Here is a 27,189-nt window from a genome sequence, read left to right as displayed (position 1 = left end):
AACCCTTTCTTGCATATTATTTTTCATCTTTCGTTTTAAGCTAGTGTACCAGTAGAGAGCGTTTGTTGCAGCTCTGTCTATGTATTTGATTCAATGTTTACGTAAATAGATTTGACACAAAGTGAACGACATCACGCCGTCAATCAATCTGCTAAAAATAATTCGCCAGTAGTGGATATGCAAAGACTATTCAAGCGTAGGAAATGGAGGGGATAAACTGCACGAAAGAAGGAATAAAATGAGACGGCAGAGTTTGCGGTGTTGAAGTTTGCTATGTCCGGTATGCGATATAACTCCTCTTCTACCTCCCTCCTCACTGGCTCGGCCTCAATGGATTCTAAATAGAAGCGTGGAGGGGCTTTGACTACCCCCAAATCACTTCGATATCACATTGTAAGTAAAGGCGAATAGGGTGCCTATAGTGTCATAGTGATTCGTGACTATGCATGCTTGGATAGCCAGTACGTGTACTAGACGTGTATCTCAGCACCAGCGAATAGGCGTTCTTTTTTGGGATTTGAAACACGTTAAGAGGTATGCCTATAAATTTGTCTCTAAAAGCTGTTTCCCGGCAGAGCAACTTGTCATCTTGTATGTATGCTTCGGTCTGGCATGCTCGCATGTGTAATCTGTAGGTTCTGTACGTGGTACAAGCAAGGGAGTTCGTGGTTGCCCGCACGCGGCCCGGGGAGTTGGCGCGACCACCCAACACGGCTGTCCGGATCGAAGGCTTGGGGTGCCAGAGAACCACACAAAAGTGGGTAAACAATCACGAGATTGAATGCGTGACAAACTTTTAGAGATAGTGGGGTGGGTGCTCAAAAATGCGAGGTCAGATTGAATCTCCACGCTCGAGGTGCTATTCTAAAGCCATAGTATGGAGTGGCATCTCTGCGACCTCTGACCTCGGTCCCTTAGTCGAGTACCACATGTGATGCCTCCGCGCTGCGGCTCACATACCTACAGCTCTGTAAAATCCATCGGAGCTTGTGAGCCCGAAAAGCTCGAAAGCATAAATGAGATTACCATGAGCTTCTCGTTTAAAGCTTCTCGAGTATTTCGAGCTCACGGGCTCCGATGAATTTTGCAGAGAGTCGACACCCTGAATTTCTTCTTGGCCACAATCTAATCTCAATTTTGTTACCTGGATAGAGAAGTAGGGCAGGATTCAACCTGGCTGAATTTCAGGATCATACTATCACTCGCACGCATAATCATACAATACAAGGTGCATATCTTGGGATGGTTACGGTTCCGCCGGCGTAAAATGGCATTGAACAGGCGATGACGGGGACTGGAAGAATATGCTCACGTGTAGCAAGCATAGTCGCTGCTCAGCTTGATGCTTTCATATAGCAACAGGCGCACTTATGAGCATGCATGCGAACATTAATTTCCAAGCAAAAAAATAAAAAATAAAAATAAAAACACCGGGATTCTAAATCTGGCACCGATCACATCACATGTGTGCAGGCAGGTGGCTGTGTACGAATAGAGATGATCCTACCAGTTGTGCAAGGCCACCATCCCCTGTATTTCTTCAAGTTCACGTGGCTGAGATCCCGCTACCATGACAGTTCTCGACCCAGCGACTCAGTCAAACTACATCGAAGTTACAACAAAACACGTTCACTTTGATTGGACGATTGATTGGAAGCAGCGTATCATTGTGGGATCAGCCACCCATGATCTAGTTGCCAACCAAGATGGCGTCAAGCGTGTAGTGTGAGTAAAATATATGTCTCTTTTAAACTATTGTCAATGTCTGATTATGGATTGCAGCTTTGATACCTCGTACTTGGAGATACATGGCGCTGAAGTTGCTGGTGCTAGTGTAGAAGTATATCGATTCAGTCTATACACATTCAAGATCAATTGACTAATTTTTACTCTAGTATGAGCTAAAGCAACGCCACCCAGTCATGGGGAATGCTCTTGAAATTTCGTTGCCATCTCCACTTCAGAAGGGCGACCAGATCGTATTGCGGATCAGCTATAGTACCACAAATCAATGCACGGCTGTCGGCTGGCTTGACAAGGAACAAACTTCTGGAAAGCAATTTGATTACTTATTTTCTCAATGCCAGCCGGTAAGAGGATTTCCTTCCTTGCCATTTGTCCACATTCGTTCTTATTCACATTTCTGAACCAATATGATCTTTGTTTAGATCCATGCACGCTCTCTGGCACCGCTGCAAGGTATATTTGAAAATCATTATGCATATGCAATTTGGCTGATACTTATGGTTTTGAAGACAGCTCATCAGTCAAAATCGTATGTTTGCCTTTGTCTTGAGACCCAACACGAATTAGCTCACACTGAAATCAATTGTCAGACCTATAGCGCAGATGTGACGTCCGTGCTACCAGTGTTGATGTCAGCCCTCCGGCTTTCTCCCCCTACCGATGGTCCAGCGCACCAAGGCAAGGAAGTTGGAGTAGAGTTAGTGAGGTACCAATACAACCAGGTGATTGCTACAAAAACTTTGTTTTGATAATTGATCCTAATCTTGGTTTCAACTTGTTCAAGCCCATAGCCATCCCTTCATATCTTATTGCTATCGCTTCTGGAAACGTGATCTATAAACCATTCGCGCCTGTCCCAGGTCGCCAATGGAAAACCGGAGTATGGACTGAACCGGAGCAAATGGACGCAGCATTTTGGGAGTTCAGTGAAGATACTTCCAGGTAACTATCTTGAAATAATGTACGGGTTAATTGGTATGCCTGACCATTACTAAACTATCAAAGGTATGTCCTCCAAGCCGAGGAAATATTAACACCATACGAGTTCGGTGTCTACGACTTGTTGCTACTCCCTCCATCGTTCCCTTACGGCGGAATGGTGCGTTATCTTATCGCTTCATACGACAATCATTATCAATGACCGAAATAGGAAAACGCTTGCTTGACATTCGTTACGCCCAGTGAGTGAAATTGTCCCTACACGTAGTTGCGTATTTTGATTAATTTGTGACACAGCTCTCCTGACTGGAGATAGGTCCCTGGTTGATGTCGTCGCACATGAAATTTCCCACAGCTGGTTTGGAAATAATGTATCGTGTGCCGACTCGGGACATTTTTGGCTGAACGAGGTAGGACCACTTACAGTTTTATCACTCCAGGGTAATAGTATTATTTCTTGCTGTAGGGCTGGACTACATACACCGAGCGCCTATTAAAGGGGATGCTCCATACCCCAGCAGAACGTGATTTTTCGTATATCATCGGAGAGAAGGCCCTGATCGACGCTCTCGAGCATTATAAAGATCGCCCCAGGTTCCAAAGGCTCGTCATAGACTATGCATACGGTGAGGATCCGGATGACGCATATAGTCGAGTCCCATACGACAAAGGATCCAATTTCTTGTTGTATCTGGAACGTTTACTTGGAGGACTTGATGTTTTCCTTCCGTATGCACGGGACTATATCAACACTTTTCGAGGACAGTCGATTCGAACGGACGAATGGAAGGCCCACCTGTACGCATACTTCGAGAAGCACGGGGGTGAAGACAAGTTGAAAGTGCTAAACTCAGTTGACTGGCAGGTTTGCCGCATTTATTTTTCCGTGTAAAAGCGATCCTTAAAAAATGTTTCATGTATTAGGAATGGCTTCATGGGGAAGGTACCAAGGTTCGTCGCGTCCTATAACTGGGCTAAGACTTGCCAGCGATTGACCGTCTGTGGGGACCTACAGTTACCTGTAAAAATAGAATACGACACCAAACTTGCTGAAAGATCCTATCAACTTGCCGCAAAGTGGAACGACTCTCGTACTATTGATCCAGGAAACCTGCCGTTTTCAGCAAAAGATTTACACGAATTTAGCTCGAACCAAACTGGTCAGTCATCGAGTTAAACGAGCTTCTTGATATTATAATTGTTCACTGTGTATATGTACCAGTTGTCTTCTTGGAACGCTTGCAGCGCTACGACCCCCTTCCCGCTCTCCATATCAAGTCATTGGGAAAAATATATTCGCTGGACACGACTATGAACTCGGAAATTCGGCTGCGCTGGTACGAGCTTGCTCTTTCAGCTCAAGAACCAGCACCTCTGGCATGGTCCACTCGAGCGGCGGAATGGGTCGTCGGAGGCGGAAAGGGCGTCGACGCAGGCAGGGGTGTCAAAGGCCGAATGAAGTTCTGTCGCCCCACTTTTCGTGCTATATACAAGGTAGACCCAACACTTGCGAAAAGCTCATTCGAAGCACACAAGGCCGAATTCCATCCAATTGCTCGGCGCATGATCGCAAAGGTGAGACTGGTCAAATTCAGAAATTCCATAAACAGGTCGAATTCACGAACTCATAACATCCTTTGAATAATTTCAGGATCTTGGAGTAGAACCGTAGCACAAGAGTCCGCAAAGTAAATGTAATATGAATCCTTCTGTGAAGATTGATCGAAGTTCTGGATAATTGACCTAAATCAAATATCTCCAAGCCTCTGACTCACCGAAATCAATCAAGTTATTCGCGTGGTAAGGTCCAAGCCAAGCCCGCTGATCGAACGGCCATATCCAAGGTGATACAATAATTTACTTCCGAGATCGAGCTTTATTATCAGCCACCAGGGGCTCCAACTCTATGCCATCAATTCATTTGCGATGCCGTGTCCGGTCTTGGCGCCATGCTCCGCGGAGAAGAACCCACGTAATCGTGATCTGTCTCGCGCAAAGTGCGTTCCTTAACCTCATTTGGCACACGCGCGTTTGCGTGTAGGTCTATTGTATAATGACGCCTTGTCATATACCGCATATTTTGCGGCTATGTACAAAAAACAAACTTGGAGCGCGGGTTTCGATCAAAGTATAAATATTAACCGTGTTAAGCCACCGACAGATATTAATCTCATTACCGACTAGCCTGAACTCTTGAGATGTCACCTATTCCATTGAAGCATGTCGTGTTCATACCTGGCCCTTCGTGGAGTAAGCTGCTGTACTCCCTAGTAATGATTGATTTGTTCATATCGTCCAAAATTTAGCTCATCTGCGTCCTGGAATGAAGATTTCTCTCCGCTTGGCGGAGAAATTTCCAAATTTATTTATCTGTGTGTACTTATGCATGCTGCGTTTCATTAACTCACAGCGCTTAATTCTCTTTGTAGCTCTATTCGCATATCACACAGAGGTGTCCAAGGCCGCCAACTACCTTGGAGCACAACCACTTGCGTATTCAAGGCGGATCCAGGTTGTTTCTGCCTCGGAAGAGGTGGGGGCCTCTCCGACACAGGCTGATAATGTGGCGGGAAAAATCTTCCACCTGGAACAGTCATTCAAATTATGGATAGCTAACGAGATTCAACAAGCAACCCTGGCTCAGGCCGATGGCCATCCTGTTGCTGCACCAAGCCTAATTATAGAAGATGCTTTCAACGGAGGGATATCGTTGACGTGCAAAGATGTCCATGAAGTTCCTGTTGTGGCATGGTGGTTAATGCCCGCTTCAGCTCTGATGATGTAGGATTTGTCTTTTTCTGAGTTGTTCCCTCTTGAATTTGACTTTAGTCTAACCGAACATACAAGAAACGAAAATGCAACAGGCATCCTGAAAGACCTGGCTCGACTGCATACTGAAGATACAGAAAATCTATTTGTCAAAGCGGGTGAGCTTTACCTTCGGGTACGTAAAACAGTTGTACCGGGAATCCCAAATGACATTTTTCCGCTGGTATAGAATGTGTCAGATCGGTTACTTTGCGTGCCCGGGCTCCCGGCAATGCACGAATGGGAGCTTCAGCCCCACTACTTGCCTTTTGTGCCACTATTCATGGTCTCTCTAATTTCGCGAATCGCGAACCTAATGAAACATGCGGATATACTAGCTTGTGGTACCACTTTTGAGATGGTAGGTTACACTCCCCTGAACCCAAAGTTTGCCCATCGACCCAAATGCGTGTAGGAGCCCATCGCCGCGGCATCCCTTTCGACTGCGTTTAGCAACCCGATCAAGCCATTCTTTGTCGGTCCGCCTGTAGACCTTGTCTCCACCCACGAGCTCGACCCCGCCTCACCTATTACCCAGTTCCTGGACAAGGCATATTCCGAGAAAGGGGCTAACTCAGTCGTATATGTTGCTTTCGGGACAATTTGGTTCCCGCCCTCAACTTCAATGTCCCATCTTATGGCAGTGATTGACGAAATACTCAAAGCTGGATTCAGGCTGATTTTTGCCATCTCTCCCAAGAACGTTGGGATTTACAGATCATGGATTGAACAGCACATTGAAACAGGAAATGCGATATTCCCTGAGTGGACCAACCAAACGGCGGTTCTGGAGCACCCTGTAAGTCTTTCTTGAGGACTTGGACTATGGTTATCGGTACGAAATAATTAATACTCTTAACACAGGCGATCCATTACTTCTTATCACACGGCGGATGGAACTCGACCACCGAAGCACTTGTGCGAGGCGTCCCCATGATCTTTTGGCCAATTTCAGTGAGTCATATGGTATCTGTATCATCCTTCCCGCCTTGAACGACTCTACAGGGTGATCAACCCATGAACGCCATCCAAATTGTCGATACTCATGACTGCGGCTTCGAGCTCCTGCAAGTCCGCGATGGACCCGCCAAGTCTACAGCATATCGAAGAGACACCAGGATAGAGATAGTAGGCACCGACGAGGCGGTGCGTGAGGAGATAAGCAAGGTGATGGAACTGAGCAAGGGGCCCAGGGGGCATCATCAGCGTAGAAACATTCGGGCTCTGGGTCAAGTGATCTCTCGCTCGCTCGGACCGGGAGGGAGTGCAGACGTAGGACTGGAGGAGTTTGGGAAGTCTTTGGGTCTTGTGACAATGGATTAGCACGCATAGAACATAGCGAAGCTCCTTGAGCGCCGATTTCTTAATAACCTAATAGAACTTATGGAACTATAGTAATAGACCTGTGCCCCTGTTGCCAAGAAGGCAGGCAGATTTGGTATGGATGTCATAGGGCAAATTTGCGGTGTCTCAGATCAGAGCTTACACTGAAATGGTTAAAGGGTCGAATTAAAATAGCGAAGGATGCTTATGTATCGAGTGTCTAAAGCTGTAGAAAGGCCTTGCGCTGGTGATTCGGCAGGTTGATTTCCATTCACGACCCCACAAAATATGACGATAGGTACTCAATCTCGAAACTCATTAAATAAAAGCTGCTTGCATAACACTTCCCCCAGCCTCCTCTCCTCTGTTCCTACACGTGTTTTGCACTTGATCTATAGTTCTTCAATACTTCTGTAAGGAATGCACGATATTCATATATTAACCCTATTATATGCGAGCTCCTTACATAATCAAGTCGGCGACGCTCACCCGACTTACCATCTCGGCCCACCCTTGTTACCGTTATTGTTTGTATCTGATTTCTAACTATATACTCTCGTTTGGATTGTTCCGCTTACTCATTTACGAACCCCGTTGACCTTATAAGGTCCGGGGGGGATTTTCTGATAACTGTCTTTACTTTCGAACCACAACAATCGAGTGTTTTACGGATTGTCATTACTTCGGCGACACGGTCGCCATCGACGTTCGTATTTACAGGAGTGGACGATAAGTGAAACCTCACAACTTCCTCAAACCTTCCTCAAACTCTCATCCCCCCCCCCCCCCATCCAACTACAAAGTACGCCATCATGGCCGCAACAACTGCAAGACATTTGCCACTTAAACTAGATCTGCTACCCCCATACATATCCATCATCCATCGGGATGGCTGCATAGCCTACTCGACATAGGCCGTAAAGTGCATCGGAATACACCTATGATGGAAATCGGAACCATCTGCGGCGTAGTTTGTACATAACATTAATATAAGTCTAGATCACATATGCCCAAGCATCTGACTCACTTTGAAGGTTACTCAGCAAAATCTCCAGAATCTCCCGAGACTGGACTTGTCTCCCTCGGTCTCCCTCGGTCCCCGGAGAGCATAACTACTATAAAGTGGTTATAGTAATTATATTCTCCGGAGATTTTGTAGGTTTTCGTGGGGTAGCATTGTTCGAATTCCAAGATTTGAGACAAGGCCTTCTGTGAGACGAGAGAATCCGAATTGAGCGGGAGAGGGGGTATGGCTGAGTCGAAGCTAAGACGTTCGAGTAGACTAGCCGGTTGTCTTGTGCTCGATAGAAAGCTGAGGACTAAATACATAGGGTAAGGGGTATATATAGGAGCGACGAGTGTTGTTTGGCCGTGTATTTGTGGGGTGAAATAAGGAGCGACAGTGAGTTGTGAAATGAACGTACGAAATGAATTTGACACTTGGCGGCTGCCCGCCACACCGCCTGATCAGCGGTCGCGGGTTTTTTGAAGATATAGCTTACCATATTAATCATAGATGTGGTTTACCGTTGTACACCTTCCTGGATTCAAAATTGGATATCAAACCCGTGCTGATGTAAAGAGTGGGAGCGCCTGGAAGGACTCCAAGGAGATTATTGGTAGGCTTGGTGGTGTACTAACACATGACTCTGCATGGTCGCGAACACGCCGTTGGAAGGAACCTTTCAAGGCACCATACGAGAGTTTTGCCTTCAAGGCTTCCTGCGGATCAAACCTATTCCATGGTCTAATTGGACACGCTAGCTCTGGAATTAATAAGGTCTCATTTGTTATTACAGTTAATTTAGTATATTCCGGACTTACGGCTATTATCCGCGGAGAAGAGCCTATGTGACCACGATGTGTCTCGCGCGTTACGTACGGCCCTGTTGTGTCATACCACCTTGTCATATGCCGCGCATTTTAGAGGCTACTATGTGCAAAGTGCTTATAATGCAGGTCTCAATCAAAACATAAATACCAGCCATACGGTTCATACCCAGCCACCAATCTCATCATTACTCGACGTTAATCTGAACTCTCGAAATGACAGCCTCTCCATTGAAGCATATTGTCCTTATCCCTGGTCCTGCATGGGGTGAGCCGTTGTACTTTCATATGGCCGAATGATTTTAGTTAACCAAAGCCTAGGCCACCTGCGTCCCGCAATGAAAATCTCCCTTCGGCTGGTCGAGAAGTTTCCGGATCTATTTATCTGTGCAACCTATATGCGCTATTCTTCTCTCATGACTGACGACAATTTATGTTTGCAGCGCTGTTCGTATGTCACATAGATGTGCCTAAGGCCGTCAAATACCTTGAATCTCAAACGTCCACATACTCGAGGCGGGTCCAGATTGTGTCTACCTCGAAAGAGGAAGGAGCCCCCAATACAGAGCGATGATGTGGTTGGAATAATCCTCCACCTGGAGCAGTCTTTCAAATTATGGATATCCAGCGAACTTCGACAAACCACCCCAATCCAAATCGATGGTCACCTTGTCAATAATCCAAGCTTAATTATAGAATCTTTTCAACGGAGGCGTATCGTTGACGTGCAAAGACGTCCATGGGCTTCCAATTGTCGTATGGTGGCTAATGACCGCCGCATCACTAGCAATGTATGCTTCATCCTTTTTCTCAGAACCTATACTCTTTAACTTTGATTTCAGTTTTACGGAACACGCGGAAACGAAAATGAAATAGGTATCCTAGCAGATTTGGCTCGACTGCATACTGAAAGCGCAGAAAACTTATTTGACAAAGCAACGGAGCTTTACCTTCAGGTGTGTAACACCAGCACATGGCACCGGTTGTGATATCGGCTAAGCGTGCCTAACCGGCGTAGAACGTCTCTGATCGACTGGTTTGCGTACCTGGACTCCCAGCGATGCACGAGTGGGAACTTCAGCCCCACTATGTCCCATTCGTGGCACCATTTATGGTCTCTATGATTTCACGGCTCGTAAACTTCATGAAGCACGTTGATACACTACTCTGTGGAACGACTTTTGAGATGGTAAGTAACACTGTCTGGAATCTGAGATCTACCTGTTGACTCGGACAAACAGGAGCCCACCTCTGCAGCCTCCCTGCTGGCCACATTTAGCAACCCTATCAAGTCGTTCTTTATTGGCCCGCCAGTGGACCTTGTCTCCGCCCACGAGCTCGACCCCAGCTCACCCGTTACGCAGTTTCCTGGACCGTGCATACACTGAAAACGGGGCCAACTCGGTCGTATACGTCGCTTTCGGAACAACTTGGTTCCCTCCCTCAACTTCGATGTCTCATGTTATGGCGGTAATTGACGAAATACCCAAGGCCGGGTTCCGGCTTGTCTTTGCTATCGTCCGAGAACGCTAAATTGTACAAATCATGGATTGAACAGCACATCGAAACAGGAAACGCGATATTTCCCGAGTGGACTAACCAGACTGCGGTTCTGGAGCATCCAGTAAGTCTTAGTTGAAGACCTACCTAAATTATAATTAGCTGTACAGAGTACTTGTCAATTTTTCAACCTAGGCGATCCATTACTTCTTATCACACGGCGGATGGAACTCGACCACCGAGGCACTTGTGCGAGGCGTTCCCATGATCTTTTGGCCCGTTTCCGTAAGTCATCGAATATCCTGTGCTATCCTTTCTTATTTTGACGGAACCCTACAGGCTGATCAACCCATCAACGCCATCCAAATCGCCGACACTCATGACTGCGGCTTCGAGCTCCTGCAAGTCCGCGATGGACCCGCCAAGTCTACGGCATATCGAAGAGACACCAGGATAGAGATAGTAGGCACCGACGAGGCTGTGCGTGAGGAGATGAGAAAGGTGATGGAACTGAGCAAGGGGCCCAGGGGGCATCATCAGCGTAGGAACATTCGGCTCTGGGTCAAGTGATCTCTCGCTCGCTCGGACCGGGAGGGAGTGCAGACGTAGGACTGGAGGAGTTTGGGAAGTCTTTGGATCTTGTAACAAGGGGTTAGCACGCATAGAGTACTATGGAGCTTCTTGAATATAGATGACTTGGGAACCCAATAGAATTTATTTATTATAGTGGCAGTAATACTTCTCTACTATTCAAGAAAGCGTCAGCGCTCTGTTAAAGTAGCTATTATGCAGGGAAATCACGGTGGGTCAAATTAATCAGGACTTGCACTAAATCTATTAAGGAGCGCGTGCCACTGTATAAGATTAAAATACTGAAAACAAGAACGTGTGTTCAAATGGAAAGTCGGCTAAAATCAAGGTCAATATATTACTAAATCCAGGTATCAATTCTTCCTTAGTCTGATTCATGCTGAGGAAGGCATATTGAAGTTGTAGTTTTCGGGCCGCATTATACTGAAAAGATATCTTATACTGACATATTGATTTCAAGATCTTATCACACCACAGTGGTGGAATGAAAATGGCGGGTTTGGGCCGTAGATCTCAGTACATATTACGAGACGACAATTCGAGGATAACAGAAGATGCTCGTGAGTTCTCAAAAGCACAAAGTTACCTACTCGAAGTTACCTACTCGAGTTAGGCAAAGGCAAAAACACACCAAAGGATACATACATATCGAGTGTCTGAAATTGCAAAAAGACCCAGCACCGATGGACCAAAAACTTGTTCTTCATCACAACACCACAATACGACAACACGCAAATCACTCTCCAGGGACAACCTGCATAATACTCCGCCCAACTCCCTCCCTCTGCTCCCCACACACCTTCACACTCGACCCACCCTTCTCCAACGCAACTTCAACTCCCGTATCCCTCCCCCAACTCCAAAATACACATCTTGGCCGCAACGAGACATTTCCCGCCTGGACAAGTCGCGTCTTTGAGCAAGCGAACGAGGGAAGGGAGACTTGTGGGTTGGTAGATTGTTTCCGAGGTGAGGACGAGGTCGTAGGCGTTTCGGGGTGGAATGTGTCCCAGGGTCAGAGAAGAACCGGAGCTCGATGTGGTGTGTGGATAGCGAGTCCTGGAACGCGGAGCGAAGAGCGGGGGGAATGCAAGGTCGCCTGGTTCGGTCATGTCGAATGCGTGGGGGTCGTATATGCTCGAGGCGATTCAGGTCCGACTTGTGCCTCTTCTTCGTCTTCTTCAGGACGGACTCTAGTGTTAGGTTGGAGACTTCGGGAAGTTTGGATTTGGAGTCGGTTTGGGAGATGGAGGTGGGATAGTAGCTCGATAGGATTCTCCGGCCTTTGAAAAGACTACGAAAGGGTCGTCAGTGCATAATTCCAAGAAGCTGGGCTAGGACATACACCATACGAGAATCATATTCGGCAAAGTGACCTACATACGCGCGAAACTCTCAATGGATATGCTCGAATAAAAACACTGAGGACTCACATATTCCAATACAGACGAATTATAATCCTGTAAATGAAATACAGTAGTGCCTGAATGAGCGGAGGCGCATCCTCATTCAAGAGACTCTGAAAAATCGCCAGGGACGGCATAGCGGTACCGCACCCAAGCTTCCAAACATTAACCAATATTAATTTGTCATTTAGCCAAGCCAACTTACCTCGAGAACCTTCTTGCCTCGTACATGTTCGTTGATTACATATGCCGCCAGGTCCAGGCTACACTCCCATGTCTTCATGCCTCCTTCGTACACTCGCGGACGAGATCAGACGGTCGAGATGCGAATTCTATTGCGCTTGATCTTCCTTTGCCTTGCCTGTGAGGTTATCGCTTTGGGCTTCGGAAGCCATCAATTGTAGTCGGACGTCGAAGAGATCACGTCGAGGTATATGTGTATCTCTCACTTTGACGGAAGAGTACGAGACGTCATCAGGAAGGGTCTGGATCTACCTTTGCGCTCATCAGCCGTGTGGCGACATGCTACTATAACACTTGCTTACCAGATCCTGGAGACTGTACTCCTGGAACGGTCGCTCATCAGGGTCGTGATCAGCATCAGAAGTAATGCCTTGGTTTGTTTTCGTCGGGTGACTCGTCTTCGACGTCAAAATCAAACTTGAACATGGCGGTCGATGGTGGAATAAACCAAGCTCAAAATTGATTTGCAATTCCAAATGATTGGCAAATCTGACCTGATCCCACAGCGCTTAGCTTTCGTTATCGGATGCATAACTTTTTGGAGAGAACCATAAAGGTCTCTTGAGTGAGTTTGTTTTTTGCATACTATTTTTCGTATCAGCATGGGATGAACTTGAAAAACGGACCCGAACAGGAAACATTCTACGCCACAGTCGGAGCTCCGCGCGCAGTTTATCCAGGGTGCCTTGGAGGCAGGTGCACTCAAGTTTGGCCAATTCACCCTTAAATCAGGACGGTAAGCATCTCCATCTACGATATTCAAGCACATCGAGCTCATTTTAAATTTAATATAAAGTATATCTATTTTTCGTATCAGCATGGGATAACTTGAAAAACGGACCCGAACAGGAAACATGTCTACGCCACAGTCGGAGCTCCGCGCGCAGTTTATCCAGGGGTGGGGCAGGTGCACTCAAGTTTGGCCAATTCACCCTTAAATCAGGACGGTAAGCATCTCCATCTACGATATTCAAGCACATCGAGCTCATTTAAATTTATATAAAGTATATCTCCATACTTCTTTAATGCGGACTTCTCTGCACCGCGCCTCTTCTCTCTTCCCTCGCATCATCATACGCATCCTCATCGCCTCCGAATTCACACACGACTCCCAACCACATTCGATGTCCTTTTTGGACCTGCCTACAAGGGAATTCCTTTGGCCGCTGCAACGTCCCTGACTCTCCTCCAGCACACATCTCCACATCCTTTGCAACGAAAGGAGTCCAAGTCCATGGCGAAGGCGGCTAGTTGGGGCCTCGTTGGAAGGGAAGAGGGTACTAGTGCTCGATGACGTGATTACCGCTGGGACAGCCGTTCGTGAGGCACTTGACGCTGTAAAGCTGGCGGGCGGGGTCGTTGTTGGTGTCGTCGTCGCTTTGGATCGGGAGGAGGTTGCGCCTGGTGGAACTGGAAGTACGATGAAGGATGTCGAGGCTGAGATTAAGAAGAGGGCTGGCGAATGGAGACTGGTAAACCTCCGGCGGTGGGCGAGCCAAAGGTTCGGCAGCAGTGAGGATGAGGGATCTGGTTTCGTGGTTGAGGACCAAGGCCGGACGGAGGATGTCCAAAAGATGAAGGCTTACAGAGACCAATATGGGGTTAAAGAGTGAGCTTATTATAATGAAAGCGGGATCGCATTATTAGAGATGAATATACAAAGCACCACTACACTCATACAGCGCCAGAATGAAACTCCCAATTTACGCGGTGGGATGATTAGCTCGCATGGAGAAATATATGTTATTGGTTCACTCTGTTCTCGTGAGCTTAACATCAACAGGTCCCAGGTTTGTGACTCAGAGATTATACGTAACAACAATATTACCTATCTGACAACTCCTTGTCGAATCAATCATCAAAATTTGGCTATCTCAGTATAAATTCATAAACCCTGAGGTACAGGTTTATTCTATGTTAAGTTTAGTCTCAAGAGTACAATATGATAACAATAAAGTATGATCACGGTGCATGGGCAGCGTACATGTCAAAACCAAGCGGTAACGTATAAATCGAGGCCGCTTGACCAATCGATCGAGGATAAAGCTCTAGGACCTCAGAGATTGTCTGCCTATCCGCCGCATCCAGATGATATCTCGCGTGATGAGCCTGGAGGTATAGTAGACCAAGCGTCGCCAGGCCCTCTGGATAGACCTGTTCATCCGATAAATAGTACCAGAACGTTCAACGCCCTTTCCATCCTAACGGCAACACGATCTTGGCTTTGAGCAAGTAAACTTGAGCCGTAGCGGTTATCCATTGGATAGTCATACCGCGAAAAGGCAAAAAGTCCAAGGACGAGTCCAAACGCCGGGATGAGACGAACATTCGAGCGGTGAGCGCGTATGAACCGCATGATGAACGGAGTGGTATTCAACGCGGGCCAACGTGGTAGGATGCAGCACATGATCATGGCAAAGCTAACGCATATATCGTGGTAGACGTCCTCGTACTCGAAGATTTCGGGTCGCTCGAATAGGCTCGTAACGTGGTTCGCTAGACTAAAGTGCTCGGTGGTTTCGAAGTTTGCTCCACCCAGACCGATATACTGAGGTGAATGATAAGGCTTTAAGACAATGGTATACCACTACGCGACCCAGTTGAAGTGACTCCTGTTTATACTTGGATTTGTATAACCTTTTCGGTGGCTATTAATATAAGAATGTGGGTCAGTTAGTTGAATGACCAAGTCTTGGGATAAGTCTATGGATCCATGCTTACCTGCGACGATTATAACCTTGTACCGCCCAAAGAAGTAGACAAACTCTCTCCACAAAAGGAGTCGTCTCATACCCTGTATTGCAGCGAAACCTTTCTAGAGCAAGGAGAAATTGAGCATAGAGCCCCGCGCTTGCATCGAACTGAAGGTCGTAGGGCGCAAGGCATGAAACCGCGTTCGTATCACGGACCGATTCTGGACGTCTCCAATAGGTTCTGCGAGTCATTTGTATGAATAAAGCTAGAAAGCAGTTTGACATTAGATTGACCGCCTGGAGATTATCGCCACTTGTAATTATCGCTGAAGAATCCGAAGAATCAAAGGGTCCAGTCGTGACCCCAAATCATCCGGAATAGCATGGGGATCCACGTTGCGAAAAGCAAACAATATACTCGAGGTCGATGTACTGAAAGGAGAGTAGCCATCCACAAACGGGAAGATCGTGAACAGTATGCAGATGATGATCATAAGGGCGACAACTATCGTGACTGGAACTGCGACGGCAGCAGATCCCAAGTCCCAGAGGAAGATGAATGATAGAACCAAAGAGCGTTTACAAAGACCATCGCACGAGGGGGCTTCCATGGAATGTGTTCGTCGTATTCGGTAGGCTGTTCATTCTGTGAGGCTGGCGAGTTTGGGGGCGACTCCTCTCTCAGTCGGCTAGAGGTGTCCAGCACGAGCCTGCCAGTGGTCTTCATATTAGCCCAGAATATTGCTAGCCTATCGTAACAAACTGATACATACGGAGTTATTACTGCTACGAAAAGTGAGGCCTATTTTGGAATCGTATCAAAATCTCCACATGGCTATGTCGAGTTTTACTCACAACGACTAAGCCCCAAAGTTTCATCATGTCAACAATGGATTGTTAATCACATGCAACAAAACTCACCTAAGACAACATCTACACCACTTTTCGCACAAAGAAGTTGGCATTAGAAAAGCAAATTAACCGACGCATATATAGGCTCACTTGCTCCAACCCTTGATGCGCTCGGAATCAATCCGGTTTCTTTTCTATATTATATTCTTCAAAGCCTATTTCTTCGCGATGTAGGTCCGGGGAAAGCAGCTCAGATGTCTGTTGAAACGAGGTTGTGGCAGAATATGGTCAGAGGCTGGGGAGAAGTTACATCAGAATTATACGTACTGAGGCCCGTGTAGAAGCTTGCCATTGATCGAAGCCATAACGTATATCTGAGGGTAGGATGGTCCCGGAGTGACATTATGGCTCTCAGGCTGCGCGTACAGGTCCGTTGACCAGGATGTCAATCGATAAATAATATTTATAGAGGTTAAGGAGTGACTGGGCAATAAGTTTGATTTATAACTACTCACGTTGCCAGTATAAATAAAGGGAGCTGTGCTCGGTCCAGCCTGAATATCTTGATATACTCTTGTGGTCCTATTTAAATTCATAGCTGTTAAGTAAATGGGGGTGATAAGATCCAAATCTGAAAAGGCGATACTTTAAATACCTTCTTGTAAATGATATCCGCGCCAAGTGCGTTTAATAGAGATGTATGCAGAGCTGCGGAATACCAAGCCATCTCTTGATAACATTGCCATACCCATTTGTTGTAAACATAGACCCAGAGTGGTTCACTACACTGCCTTTCCATTCAAGTGAAGCGCCTAAGTTGGCAGCATGTCGCCTTACCCGTAAAGTCCAAGTTCGGCCATGGAAGTATACCAAGCTTGAGGTGACCGCATTTGGTTTTAGGTGCCCTCATTATTCAGCCCCTGGGACCTTAAACTTGTTGTCATGATCAATGTTGATGACTCCACTGAAATGAAATAGCACGAACCCATCGTTTTCCCTTATTCGGAATCATCTTCGCCGTGGAAATGAATGTCGCTTTCAAGGCCCGGCTATGCTCACAGAGACCGACACGTTCGACTCGACAACAAATTCAAAAGCCATCGGATTTTGGCAAGACCCCAAGTCAAGTTAGCACAGCTCTTCCAAAAACAGCGAATAAAGGTAACCCAAGTTCAATTGCGGGACACAATTCGGTAGTCGTTGCATCAATCTGCGCAGTACAATTCACTGGTCACGCAAGTCCAGGCAGCCAAGACAGAGCAAGGAAAATGGAATAGATATCACTGTCGATCACTGCCTCTGCCAGTTCCAATCTGACTCTGAGTATCTTCATGCGGCGCTCGTGCAACCTCTTCGGCAACACATGCAAGGTTGTGTAGCATCCCTACGGGCGATGTATATGTCAGGTGCTTGACTCATATTACCAGGCACAGCGCCAGACACTAGCAACGTACTTTCGAAACTCATCACAAACACTGTCTGGTGACGTCAGGGTCAGTAATTACCAAAATAGTAAGATGGGCACACACCTTCCTTGCCTCGTCGTTGCTCATCAGGTCCTTTTTCACCCTCTCGTCCATATTCTCTCCTTCGGCTACATCATCCAACACTTTGATCACGCCTTCGGGAGCGCCCTTCATGCCTGACGAGTTGACGAACCAAGACATATGTTCACGCATCGCTCGAGCATTATTGACGATCTCAATAGCGAGAGCGTTCATGTCTGATGGGGAAGAAGGCGCATGGGAGTGTGACAACGTTCGTTGTCGGCGGGATTTGACGGCTCGATCAAGTACGCTAGAATGGACAATGGTTTTATAGCGTGATGAATAAGCTTCAGTCAAGACTACGAACTGAATGTCAGACATGCTATGCAAAACAAGTTAAATACGCACCAGAAATAAGAATAGTCATTGCAGCAATCCCAAACAACGCCCAACCAACAAAGAACGCCCGTCCAGCAGGGGTCTTTGGGGCAAAATCGCCATATCCAACCGTAGAGAAAGTACAGAAGCCTAAATCCATACGGTGAGGAAGTAAGAACTTCAGCTTAGAATTACTAACTTACAGAAGAATAGGGACTCGCCAAACCGCCATCCTTCAGTGACGACAAACACCCCAGATCCAATTAACCAGAATGCAACAAACAAAGACCAGGCCACTCCCAGCTGATTATCTGTAATTAATACAAGCTCAGATACGGGTCAATAAATCCATACCTTGAATGCAAACTCCTTCTTCTCTTCCCTCTCCAACCTCTCCTTGAGCTCTATATAGTCCACACTATCCTCTTCGTGCCCAGATCCCCCAAGCTCGGCATGGAACTGTTCGATCAGCGTCATGGCATTGGAATCAGCATTTGCAATCGAGGTGCTAGAGCCAGGCCTGGGTAGATCAGGGGTATGATCTTCCGGAGTTGGCGACTCGCGGATCATTGTACCGGTTAATGGGGCGCCAGCAACGTTAGTCGCAACTCCAATTCCAGTCATCGTATCAGTGCTTATCCCGGGCCCGGTAACACCCTGCTCTCCAAACAGGACGTTTCTTTGCTCTTTACTCAGCGCCCATATGTTGAGGACCAGCCGCTCTTTCATCCTGTGCGGGTGCCTTCGCAGACTTCCATGAATAATATTTGAACCCGCATCGTTGGGTCTGTGCACCATCGATTCGGCCAAGGACGTGAATGTCAGTGTCCGTTCACCGATTCGAGTGCTTTCATAAATAATCGTGTCTGCTGGATCGACTAGGTGAGGGAGGGGGACATAAACTGGTTGACCCATTCGGCGGAGTAGTTGCTCGGCGACTCGAGTTTGAGCTCGAGAATGCTTGAGCTTCTCTCGTTCGGCGCGGCGTTTTCGATACGAGTTCTCGAATGACTACGGATGATGGCATATTGAGTCGGTGGAATATTTGACATTGATATTTGACTCACCTCAATGATGGTCTCTCTCGTCGTGCTAACAGCCAATCCTAAGTTGATTATACCAAATGTGTTATAGAAAATGGAGAAAACACGACCAAGTGTCGTCTTCAGAACAATATCTCCAAATCCAACGGCTAAAACAGGGCGGTTAGAATTTAGCACGAGGTGAAAAGGTTCACCTACTTTCAATCGATACGACGGTAAAATATAGGCCATTCTGAGGAATTGGTTAATGGTGGCAGCAACGGAGTTTGGAAGGATGGCATACCTGGAACGATAGGTCCATGATGAACGAGTAGCACATTGCTCCGAGGGCTATATAACACAGTAAAACCATTACTATGATAACCAGTAATCTCTGCTTCCGGGTCAAGCCGCTGCCTATCATCCCTATATTTAGCCACTTTGGATTGTGTGGCAAAATATGTGCGTACCACTTCGAGCGAAATCGGGGGTCCGGATCCAGTCATAGATTAAGGAAACGGTTGTGATGACCGAGGCAATAGTAGAACACACAGTCATCCAAAAAGCCTGTCCATATGCTTGCTATAGGAATCAGAAGTGGAGTGACCAAACATCATATGTGTACGCACTGAATCCGTCATCCACTCCATGAACAACCCCAAATGTTATGACGGCAATTATGTTGATGATATCTGCACTCAAAAAATCCAGAATATGAACGCCAAGTGCGGCCTATGACACACAAGGTGCTTACCATGAATCACAAGCCCACCAATGGCAACGAAAGTAGCCAGTCGCACTCGACGTTCGAGAAACCTCGTGATCAAAGCCACGTTGGCGACAACGGCTGATGCCATTGAGATAGCGAGTCCAGCATCCAGAACTATAAATCATATTGATAAGATACTGTAGCTGAAGAATGCCCCACCAACTCACTTTTGGAATTGTCTTGTGTCTCGACGGTTTTGTTGCCAATCGTCCTGATGTACCACTGCCGAGTTACTGAAGTCAACCAAAATCTTTGGGAGTATAGCAAGCAGCACGAACATGTTCAGTCAAACCTGGAATTTCAAGGAGAATAGCGAAAGGAATAATCACGCCGCTCAGGATTGGTGTCCATCTATTTTGGGCACTTAGCCAAGCCATTACGGCAAACCGAGTATGACTACGAACCGGAAATTAGGAGTATATTCCCCCCTCGATTCGTCTGCTTCTTGTCCCCACAGATAGTCTTTGATACGAGTCCAGATAGGAACCGACACTATCTTCCCCGCTCGAGTTCGACCATTTGTTATTCCAGAATGAGAGTTCACGCCACTTTCCGTTTCTCCTGCAGCCTCAAACCCTCTTGACGACTCTTCAGATTTAGCACGGCGTCTATCGAATAAGACCTGGAGCATAGGAACTAGAAGTACTATTGAAGGCATAGCGTAGGGTTAAGACGGAGAGGAGGAGCGGCGGCCATTCTAGGACCATACTGTCGGAGCTCGATTGAGGTCGTTGCCTCGTCGGCCCTGTTAGAGTCCCTGATCAAAGAATTGCCAATACAGCTGATGATGTAATGTCAGCTAGGAGATGGGGGCCTGAGAACGACCAAGGCAACCAAACAATACTCTTTATGATTGTCTGCCTACTCAGACACCCCCTGGACACCATAGGGAGCACTCTTACGATTTGATTTGTGTGAGAGACGAGTTCACCTTTCCACCGTGAGTAAGTAACGTTACCACAGCCCGGAAATAGCCAGGACCAAAATGGAACTTCGGACCATGGTATGCATATATGCGTTAATGATGTCTACACTAATTAAAGGTGCTTTCATCACAGTTTACTTAGATACATAGTCTTAACTGTGCTTTTATGGCAAGAAAAAATAATCAACATGACGGCCCTTGCTTGCCTTGATACCAGGGGGTGCAATAAGTGCTTGAGTCACTAAGCGTAGGCTCCAATCTGGCTTGGATCCAGGGAAGATGATTTAGCTGACCATAATATCAAATCATGAATGATTACTTAAAACTGTTACCCTCCATTAAAAATAAGTAGCTGTCTCAGAGCAACCGTAGTTTTGTTCAGTTTGTCGTCAGTAGTGAGAGACATATGTATTTGTATTTCCGTATCATTGACTTTGAGTGACCTGATTCACCATCGACCTGTCCACCCAGTTGTTGGGCGATAGTGTTTCTCTGGGGCTCTCTTTGCTAGCTAAGCGAGTATGTAACTTATTCTTTTCTGTGTCGTCGGCTCGCATAACAAGTACAGAGCAGGGCGAGGCATATAAACGGTGAACCCTGAAAGTGCAGATTTTGAGCGTAAAAGGTCTTACGCTATACGCAGGGTACTGGCAAACTCTGACCAATACTTCTATAGATACGCGTCCTAAACTCACCTCCGCTTGCCGTCGAGTTGCGGACTCTGCATTTTTGGATGCGGGCATCCGGTAAAGTCTGGACATCATGTGGAGATCTGAACTTTGGGGTTCACTGCGACAGTATATATGGATCGTCCGGAAACAAGTATAATAAGATTAGTGATATGAGTGCTGGCTGGAAAGAGAGGGGCAGGAAAAGACTGAGAGCCAAGACGCGGGGAAGGCTCGTGGGCTGGGTGGTCACCTTTGCTAACGACAGAGCGAAGTGGTGGGTGAGGCGAAAGGAAACTTGGCTATAAAATTATGTGCAGTACGCTTTCTATGAATTGAGTTAAACATATACATTATTGACCAAGTTTCGCACAGAATTGAAAAACTAGATTGTGTTAGTTCGCTCTGGCCGGCCGGGAAATGACCCTTTATGAGGATTTTGGTCAGCGCTAGGTTGCCTGGAACCAAGCTGCAAATTCGTAAGCTACTTATGATAGCAAGCAATCGTCAGCGGGCGCTTGGCATGGGCGCTTGCCGGCCGGTGATTACTTGTTATCAGAGGACGAGTGAGCAATGATTCAAAATGGAACTTAGTTCTAGGCAACGCTAGGCAGAAGTGTACTTAAACAAATATTCACCAACATAGACTATCCTGAAGACCGATCATCATGATGCGAAGCTGACTGTATGTAAGCACTGACAGTCATATAATTTAGTCAAATAATTGCAATATTGGCGTAATTGATATTCTGGATTCCTTGATCGACCCGATGAGGAAAAATTCCCACCACGGTCTACCGGAGGCCAAAGCGGGTACTGTAGTAATGCTATGTAATCACGGCAAAGTATATAATAGCAACGTGGTAAATTTTTGTTGTCTACAAGTCTACCATGAACTTCCTGGAAGAAAAACGGATTCTTTTTTTGCTCGGAGTTACTCTAGCTCTGGTACTGTATCGCAGGTGGCGCAAAACTAAAAGCAGACTTCCGCTTCCACCTGCTCCATTTCCATCCCACTGGGCTTTCGGCCACAAAGAGTTCTTTGGGTTGCCGCACCGGCATGTACTATTAGGAACCAAGTACAGATCAATTTGCGGTACGAAATCGAATGCCTTTTTTGTCTTGTGTCTCACATATCTTGCATAATATTAGGTGAGGTAATTGGCGTATCAACTACATTCGCGCACCATATCTATCTCAACAGCCTTGATGCCGTGACCGAGCTTCTTGAGAAACGGGCCGGAGTGACTTCAGACCGTCCACCAAATACGATGATTAAAGATCTGTCAGTCCCCACCCCAAATTCAGCTTTAATAACGTCTCATGTGAAGCAGTATGGGATGGAGCCAAGGTGTCGCGCTACATGCTCACGACGAGCGGCACAAAAAAATGCGTCGGGTGATAGCATCGGCGCTTCACCCAGCGGCCGCACGCTCTTATGCTCAACAACACATGGATAATACGTTAGCTTTCGTTCGAAACATTTCTGGAAGCCCCAGGATGTTCAAAGAGCACGCCAAGAATGCCATTGGAGCATTCATCCTAAGGATGACATATGGCCATATCGTCACAAAGGACGACACCTTTATTTCTTTGATACACGAGGCAGTTCATTACTTTGCATTAGGGGTTGGTAAACACTATTGGGTCAACGACATACCGCTCCGTAAGCAGATAATACAATGGTGTTCATTCAACTTTTTCTGACTCTAAACCAGTTAAATACGTACCATCGTGGGTTCCCGGTGCTGGTTTCCAGAAAGTTGCAGCTCGAGGGAAAGAACTCAGGAATCAATATGCAAGCGAGCCTTTTGATAAAGTTCTCGAACAGATAGTGAGCACTTGCACATACTAATTATACGAATATTATATCTGACTATTTTCTAGCGTCACAACCAACTGTCTCGTGTATCATACACGTCCCGGTTACTTGAAGAGAAAGGGGGAGGAAATGCTTCTCCTGAAGACATTGATCTAATTAAATGGACAGCAGCCGCCATGTACCTAGGTTAGTTGCTCATTAGTCAATATCTTAGACAACTTTGGCTGACATGGTGCTTTTGTAGCTGGTTCGACAACGGTCAGTGATACGATACGGCTATTATCCCCTATCTAACGCAGGCGTAGACCCTGCATATTGTAGTAGTTCTATTTTTTATGATGGCGCTGTACCCTGAAGTCGCACAACGGGCTCAGGCTGAAATAGACACTGTGGTTGGGCGCGGACGTCTTCCTGGTTTCACCGACCGAGAGTCAATGCCATACATGGAAGCACTCTTACAGGAGTTGATGCGGGTATCTCCTCCAACCCCACTTGGTACATATCATTCATCGCTTTTGGACCTCAAAAGTCTTAAGCACTGACCAATCCTAGGGTTCCCTCATGCTGCCACGGAAGATATCGAATTCAGGGGGTATCGCATTCCCAAAGGCGCGAGCATTAACCCTAACGTATGGTGAGTTATAGAGCATTTAATAAAGTCAATACACTAGCCAACAAAGATCCAAATCAAGGGCCATTCTTCATGACCCGAAACATTACCCATCACCGCATACATTCACACCCGACCGCTACCTCAAATCGGTCCCGGATCCAGATCCTAGGAGGTTCAACTTTGGATTTGGTCGTCGTGTGTGTCCTGGGCTTCATGTCGCGAACGATACAGCGTGGGTCATGTGCGCAGCAGTGTTGGCATCATTCGATATCCACGCCGGAAGCGAATTGAGCAGACGTGTAAGAGAACTTGGAGGGCGTGAAAGCCCCAGGTTGTATGAGCTTTACGAAGGATTCGGAGGAGGGTATGTATCTGTTAGACCGGGTTTTCTATTACTAATTTCTACTTTCAGGTTACCGCTGGCCTTTGAGTACAATATTACTATACGTGATAAGGCTGCTGCAGAACTTTTAGAATCGAGTGCTTAACGGGCCTCAAATGTTTCAGATGTTTTCGAACTGCTACTACTTAATCCAAGCACTTAACTGGGAATGTATTTACCACAAATCAGCCCACAGCGGTGAAAAACGGCTGCACGAGGGCCAGATACGATATATATTTACCTCTGGCGCTGATTTACTGAGTTAATTCACTGATAATACTTTGCCCGGATGATTTGAATCCGTGTTTTTAGGCTGGTCCGATAAATGGGGTATCAAACCAACGAGAAAGAAATGGTTTTTTTTAGCTGTGATCACTATTGACTCGTCTATCTACGGTGCACCTTTCGTATGAGAACGAGGCAAGTGTTATTAATGCAGATGCCTGTAACCCAAGTGTCCTGAATAACCTTCGTGGTATGCTGTTCGGTCGCAATTTTGCCTCCCAAAACTTCTATTCAAATACTCTGTGCCCATCATTAGAATACTACAGTAGTCAATTTAAATCAGCTATGAATTTTCTTAGCATGACGTATCTTTTGTCCGATATATCGTACTATAGCATTATGGACAGCTTTCTGATTTAATCATGTGTTGATATAACCATTTAACCACGCACAACCGAGCCGCGAGGACCCATTTGAAATCCGTTTGACATGCAGCAAATGCTACACTCACCTGGTTCACGTCATACTCTTCCTACGCCAAAGCCGTTGGTATATGAATCCATTATTATCCGATCTTACGTCATAGAACTGGTTGAGCTCGTTGGTATCTGCGGTCGCCAGTCAAACCAAGTTATTGATTGTCGTCTCTATGGCTTGAGCTTATGGTAGGACCAGCACTAAACGTGTCCAGCAAACCTCGAAGCTGACTATTCTTGGCCACACAAGACCTCGTGCACTACCGTCATGTGGATACTGCAGAGGTTAATGACGTTATTCTGCCATGTCACATCTTGCTATTCAATAATCTAGGCTGACGAATACTAAGAGGACTTTCCCATACGTCCATACGTCTTCTTCAACCTACATTCACCAGCCGTTCCGCCTTGTGTACACGCCATGGCTGACGTAGAGAAATTATTAGCTGGCTCCCTTGGTGCACTGGCTCTTGTATGGTTGTGTCATCGTACTCTTCATCAGCAGTTGCCTCTGCCACCTGGGCCATCCGGTCACTGGATCTGGGGGAATGTGGCCGAGATGAATGTCCCACACCGGCCAGTCAAAGCTGCCACCGATTGGAAAGAACAATACGGTGTGTCACAGAGAGTGAAACTCTATGGCCTAATACCGAAAGCCCAACCTAGGTGATATAATCTGCCTGCGGACACTGTCCAACACAACTGTCATCATCAATAGCGAGGCACTTGCTACTGAGCTACTAGAAAAGCGAGCCGCAGAAACCTCTGACCGCCCGAGAAATGTGTTTGTGAGGGAACTGTAAGTAGTGTACCACCTGCGTGTGGCTTGGCTAACTTCGTCCCCTTCCAACGGCTAGGATGGGATGGAACACAAGCACCGTGTTGCACACACATAACAATCGTCATAGACAACTACGAAAAACAATGGCCTTGGTACTCCAGCAGTCTCAGGCTCGGACATACTCCACATTGCACTCGAGCAACCTCCTACAGTTTTTACGTGCCCTGGCCAAGACCCCAGACAATTACATGAACCATATTGACGATAGCGCATCGAGATTTATTATGAACCTCGCCTACGGCCACGAGATCATCGAAGATGACCCGCTCGTAGCTGCAGTAAGGGCGGGCCAAATCTATATGGAGGACGGGTTGGCTACGCATCGATGGGTAAACTCTCTGCCTTTCCGTAAGCTTAATTTACAAAGCGCACTCCTGCCAATCACTGAGGGTCCATTTCAGTGCGTTATTACCCCGCCTGGGCACCAGGAGGGGAATTTCAAAAGGTAGCTCGAGAAGGTCTTCGTAGGCGTCTCGAGTATGCCAATGTTCCTTTCGACACCGTGATGGACGGGATTGTGAGTGGTTATTAATCCGTGCGATGCTAGGTAACCGACTGTTTGGACGTAGCGTAGGAACCAGCTAGTTCAGCCCTCGTTCACTTCACGCCTGTTGGAACAAAAAGGAGGTGCGAACGCCTCTGAAGAAGACGTGGACCTGATCAAATGGTCTGCTGCTTCTTTGTTTGGAGGTATGTTGACCCCTCATAATCATGTGAGCCCAATGCTTATAACCACATTAATGTCACCACAGGTGGTACTGCTACAGTGAGTATTCCGTCCGGCCACATTACAAAAAACTACCGCTAAGCTGAGCAGACGGTTAGCATTCTTGCAACTCTTATATTTTGTCTTGTGATACACCCCGAAATTACCAAGAAAGCGCAAGATGAGATCGACCGGGTCATTGGCCCCAATAGGCTCCCGACAGTACACGACCGAGGCTCACTTCCATATGTTGAGGCTGTGCTTCAAGAAGTAATGAGATACTACCCTGTGGTACCATTATGTGCGCCGACATTGAACACACTGAGTATTGCTTCTGACTTTTCACCAGGCATTCCGCATTCGACGGAACAAGACATTGAGTTTCAAGGATATCGCATTCCCAAGGGTAGCTCTATCGAGCCAAACCTATGGTGGGTTATATCGTAGGAGATATACTCCTAGCTTATTCATATTCTTAGGGCTATACTTCACGACCCAGATATTTACTCTGACCCACATGTTTTCCGGCCCGAAAGATATCTGGAATCAAAACCAGCTCCTGACCCGCGCAAATACATCTTTGGATTTGGAAGACGCATATGCCCTGGGATCCACATAGCCTATGATAGCACCTTCATCAACTGCGCTGGCTTGATATCGGTGTTTGACTTCCGGGCGAGTGCCGAACTATTGGCTAGCGTTGATGCTGCCGGTGGTCGCGAATCTCCAGATATGTGGAAGCTTTTCAACAGTTCAAAAATTGTGTAAGTACTGGGTGGTTCCGTCTTGTTTATAACCATTGTTGGTACTGAAATCACACGCAGTCGACCTAAGCCCTTCAGATGTTCAATCCAACTTCGGAATGATGCTGCAAAACGTCTACTCAAAACTTCTGTGACCTATTGAACTTTATTTCAATATTAAGTGACGGTTTCGCGCTTACA

At 46.6% G+C, this 27,189-nt stretch overlaps 10 protein-coding genes across 10 annotated transcripts; 6 read left to right on the top strand and 4 right to left on the bottom strand.

Moving 5' to 3' along the window:
• Positions 1–1,570: 1,570 nt before the first annotated feature.
• Positions 1,571–6,816, top strand: RhiXN_08665 (leukotriene-A4 hydrolase; the record flags this gene model as incomplete). The annotated part of the gene is made up of 20 exons (XM_043328481.1): positions 1,571–1,725; positions 1,783–1,840; positions 1,896–2,090; positions 2,169–2,199; positions 2,256–2,275; positions 2,337–2,468; positions 2,531–2,688; positions 2,752–2,845; positions 2,897–2,927; positions 2,983–3,095; positions 3,152–3,550; positions 3,610–3,636; positions 3,701–3,845; positions 3,908–4,260; positions 5,096–5,466; positions 5,515–5,629; positions 5,684–5,854; positions 5,909–6,292; positions 6,358–6,447; positions 6,499–6,816. 20 exons carry the CDS (start codon positions 1,571–1,573, stop codon positions 6,814–6,816), a joined length of 3,360 nt encoding a protein of 1,119 aa, XP_043183866.1.
• Positions 6,817–8,862: 2,046 nt separating this feature from the next.
• Positions 8,863–9,220, top strand: RhiXN_08664 (UDP-glucose flavonoid 3-O-glucosyltransferase 7; the record flags this gene model as incomplete). Its single annotated transcript, XM_043328480.1, has 3 exons — positions 8,863–8,914; positions 8,968–9,033; positions 9,090–9,220. The coding sequence occupies 3 exons, from the start codon at positions 8,863–8,865 to the stop codon at positions 9,218–9,220; spliced, it is 249 nt and encodes an 82-aa protein (XP_043183865.1).
• A 184-nt stretch (positions 9,221–9,404) lies between these two features.
• Positions 9,405–10,716, top strand: RhiXN_08663 (UDP-glucoronosyl and UDP-glucosyl transferase; the record flags this gene model as incomplete). Its single annotated transcript, XM_043328479.1, has 7 exons — positions 9,405–9,437; positions 9,489–9,602; positions 9,665–9,835; positions 9,888–10,021; positions 10,138–10,270; positions 10,342–10,431; positions 10,486–10,716. 7 exons carry the CDS (start codon positions 9,405–9,407, stop codon positions 10,714–10,716), a joined length of 906 nt encoding a protein of 301 aa, XP_043183864.1.
• Positions 10,717–11,538: 822 nt separating this feature from the next.
• RhiXN_08662 (histidine protein methyltransferase) lies at positions 11,539–12,087 on the bottom strand (the record flags this gene model as incomplete). Its single annotated transcript, XM_043328478.1, has 2 exons — positions 11,539–12,031; positions 12,083–12,087. The coding sequence occupies 2 exons, from the start codon at positions 12,085–12,087 to the stop codon at positions 11,539–11,541; spliced, it is 498 nt and encodes a 165-aa protein (XP_043183863.1).
• Positions 12,088–12,810: 723 nt separating this feature from the next.
• RhiXN_08661 (uncharacterized protein) lies at positions 12,811–13,999 on the top strand (the record flags this gene model as incomplete). Its single annotated transcript, XM_043328477.1, has 5 exons — positions 12,811–12,823; positions 12,988–13,122; positions 13,204–13,333; positions 13,392–13,663; positions 13,701–13,999. The coding sequence occupies 5 exons, from the start codon at positions 12,811–12,813 to the stop codon at positions 13,997–13,999; spliced, it is 849 nt and encodes a 282-aa protein (XP_043183862.1).
• A 545-nt stretch (positions 14,000–14,544) lies between these two features.
• Positions 14,545–15,177, bottom strand: RhiXN_08660 (uncharacterized protein; the record flags this gene model as incomplete). Its single annotated transcript, XM_043328476.1, has 3 exons — positions 14,545–14,952; positions 15,009–15,034; positions 15,108–15,177. 3 exons carry the CDS (start codon positions 15,175–15,177, stop codon positions 14,545–14,547), a joined length of 504 nt encoding a protein of 167 aa, XP_043183861.1.
• Positions 15,178–15,584: 407 nt separating this feature from the next.
• On the bottom strand, positions 15,585–15,961 carry RhiXN_08659 (uncharacterized protein; the record flags this gene model as incomplete). The annotated part of the gene is made up of 3 exons (XM_043328475.1): positions 15,585–15,789; positions 15,853–15,881; positions 15,935–15,961. The coding sequence occupies 3 exons, from the start codon at positions 15,959–15,961 to the stop codon at positions 15,585–15,587; spliced, it is 261 nt and encodes an 86-aa protein (XP_043183860.1).
• Positions 15,962–17,211: 1,250 nt separating this feature from the next.
• RhiXN_08658 (ion channel protein) lies at positions 17,212–20,245 on the bottom strand (the record flags this gene model as incomplete). Its single annotated transcript, XM_043328474.1, has 15 exons — positions 17,212–17,315; positions 17,386–17,410; positions 17,461–17,777; positions 17,827–17,946; positions 18,000–18,099; positions 18,151–18,807; positions 18,864–18,988; positions 19,038–19,071; positions 19,123–19,169; positions 19,371–19,400; positions 19,448–19,510; positions 19,573–19,701; positions 19,755–19,809; positions 19,866–19,938; positions 19,992–20,245. 15 exons carry the CDS (start codon positions 20,243–20,245, stop codon positions 17,212–17,214), a joined length of 2,133 nt encoding a protein of 710 aa, XP_043183859.1.
• Positions 20,246–22,071: 1,826 nt separating this feature from the next.
• On the top strand, positions 22,072–24,103 carry RhiXN_08657 (cytochrome P450 family protein; the record flags this gene model as incomplete). Its single annotated transcript, XM_043328473.1, has 10 exons — positions 22,072–22,276; positions 22,333–22,465; positions 22,515–22,846; positions 22,899–23,014; positions 23,068–23,188; positions 23,247–23,260; positions 23,308–23,497; positions 23,555–23,636; positions 23,695–23,979; positions 24,028–24,103. 10 exons carry the CDS (start codon positions 22,072–22,074, stop codon positions 24,101–24,103), a joined length of 1,554 nt encoding a protein of 517 aa, XP_043183858.1.
• A 1,016-nt stretch (positions 24,104–25,119) lies between these two features.
• RhiXN_08656 (cytochrome P450 family protein) lies at positions 25,120–27,151 on the top strand (the record flags this gene model as incomplete). Its single annotated transcript, XM_043328472.1, has 10 exons — positions 25,120–25,312; positions 25,365–25,497; positions 25,556–25,887; positions 25,941–26,056; positions 26,109–26,229; positions 26,292–26,305; positions 26,357–26,546; positions 26,595–26,676; positions 26,725–27,009; positions 27,070–27,151. The coding sequence occupies 10 exons, from the start codon at positions 25,120–25,122 to the stop codon at positions 27,149–27,151; spliced, it is 1,548 nt and encodes a 515-aa protein (XP_043183857.1).
• Positions 27,152–27,189: the final 38 nt, after the last annotated feature.

This window comes from Rhizoctonia solani, chromosome 10 (assembly GCF_016906535.1).
Source record: "Rhizoctonia solani chromosome 10, complete sequence".
NCBI lineage: Eukaryota > Fungi > Basidiomycota > Agaricomycetes > Cantharellales > Ceratobasidiaceae > Rhizoctonia > Rhizoctonia solani.
The sequence above is the reverse complement of the archived record's forward strand: the minus strand, read 5'-3'. Positions and strand labels throughout refer to the sequence as shown.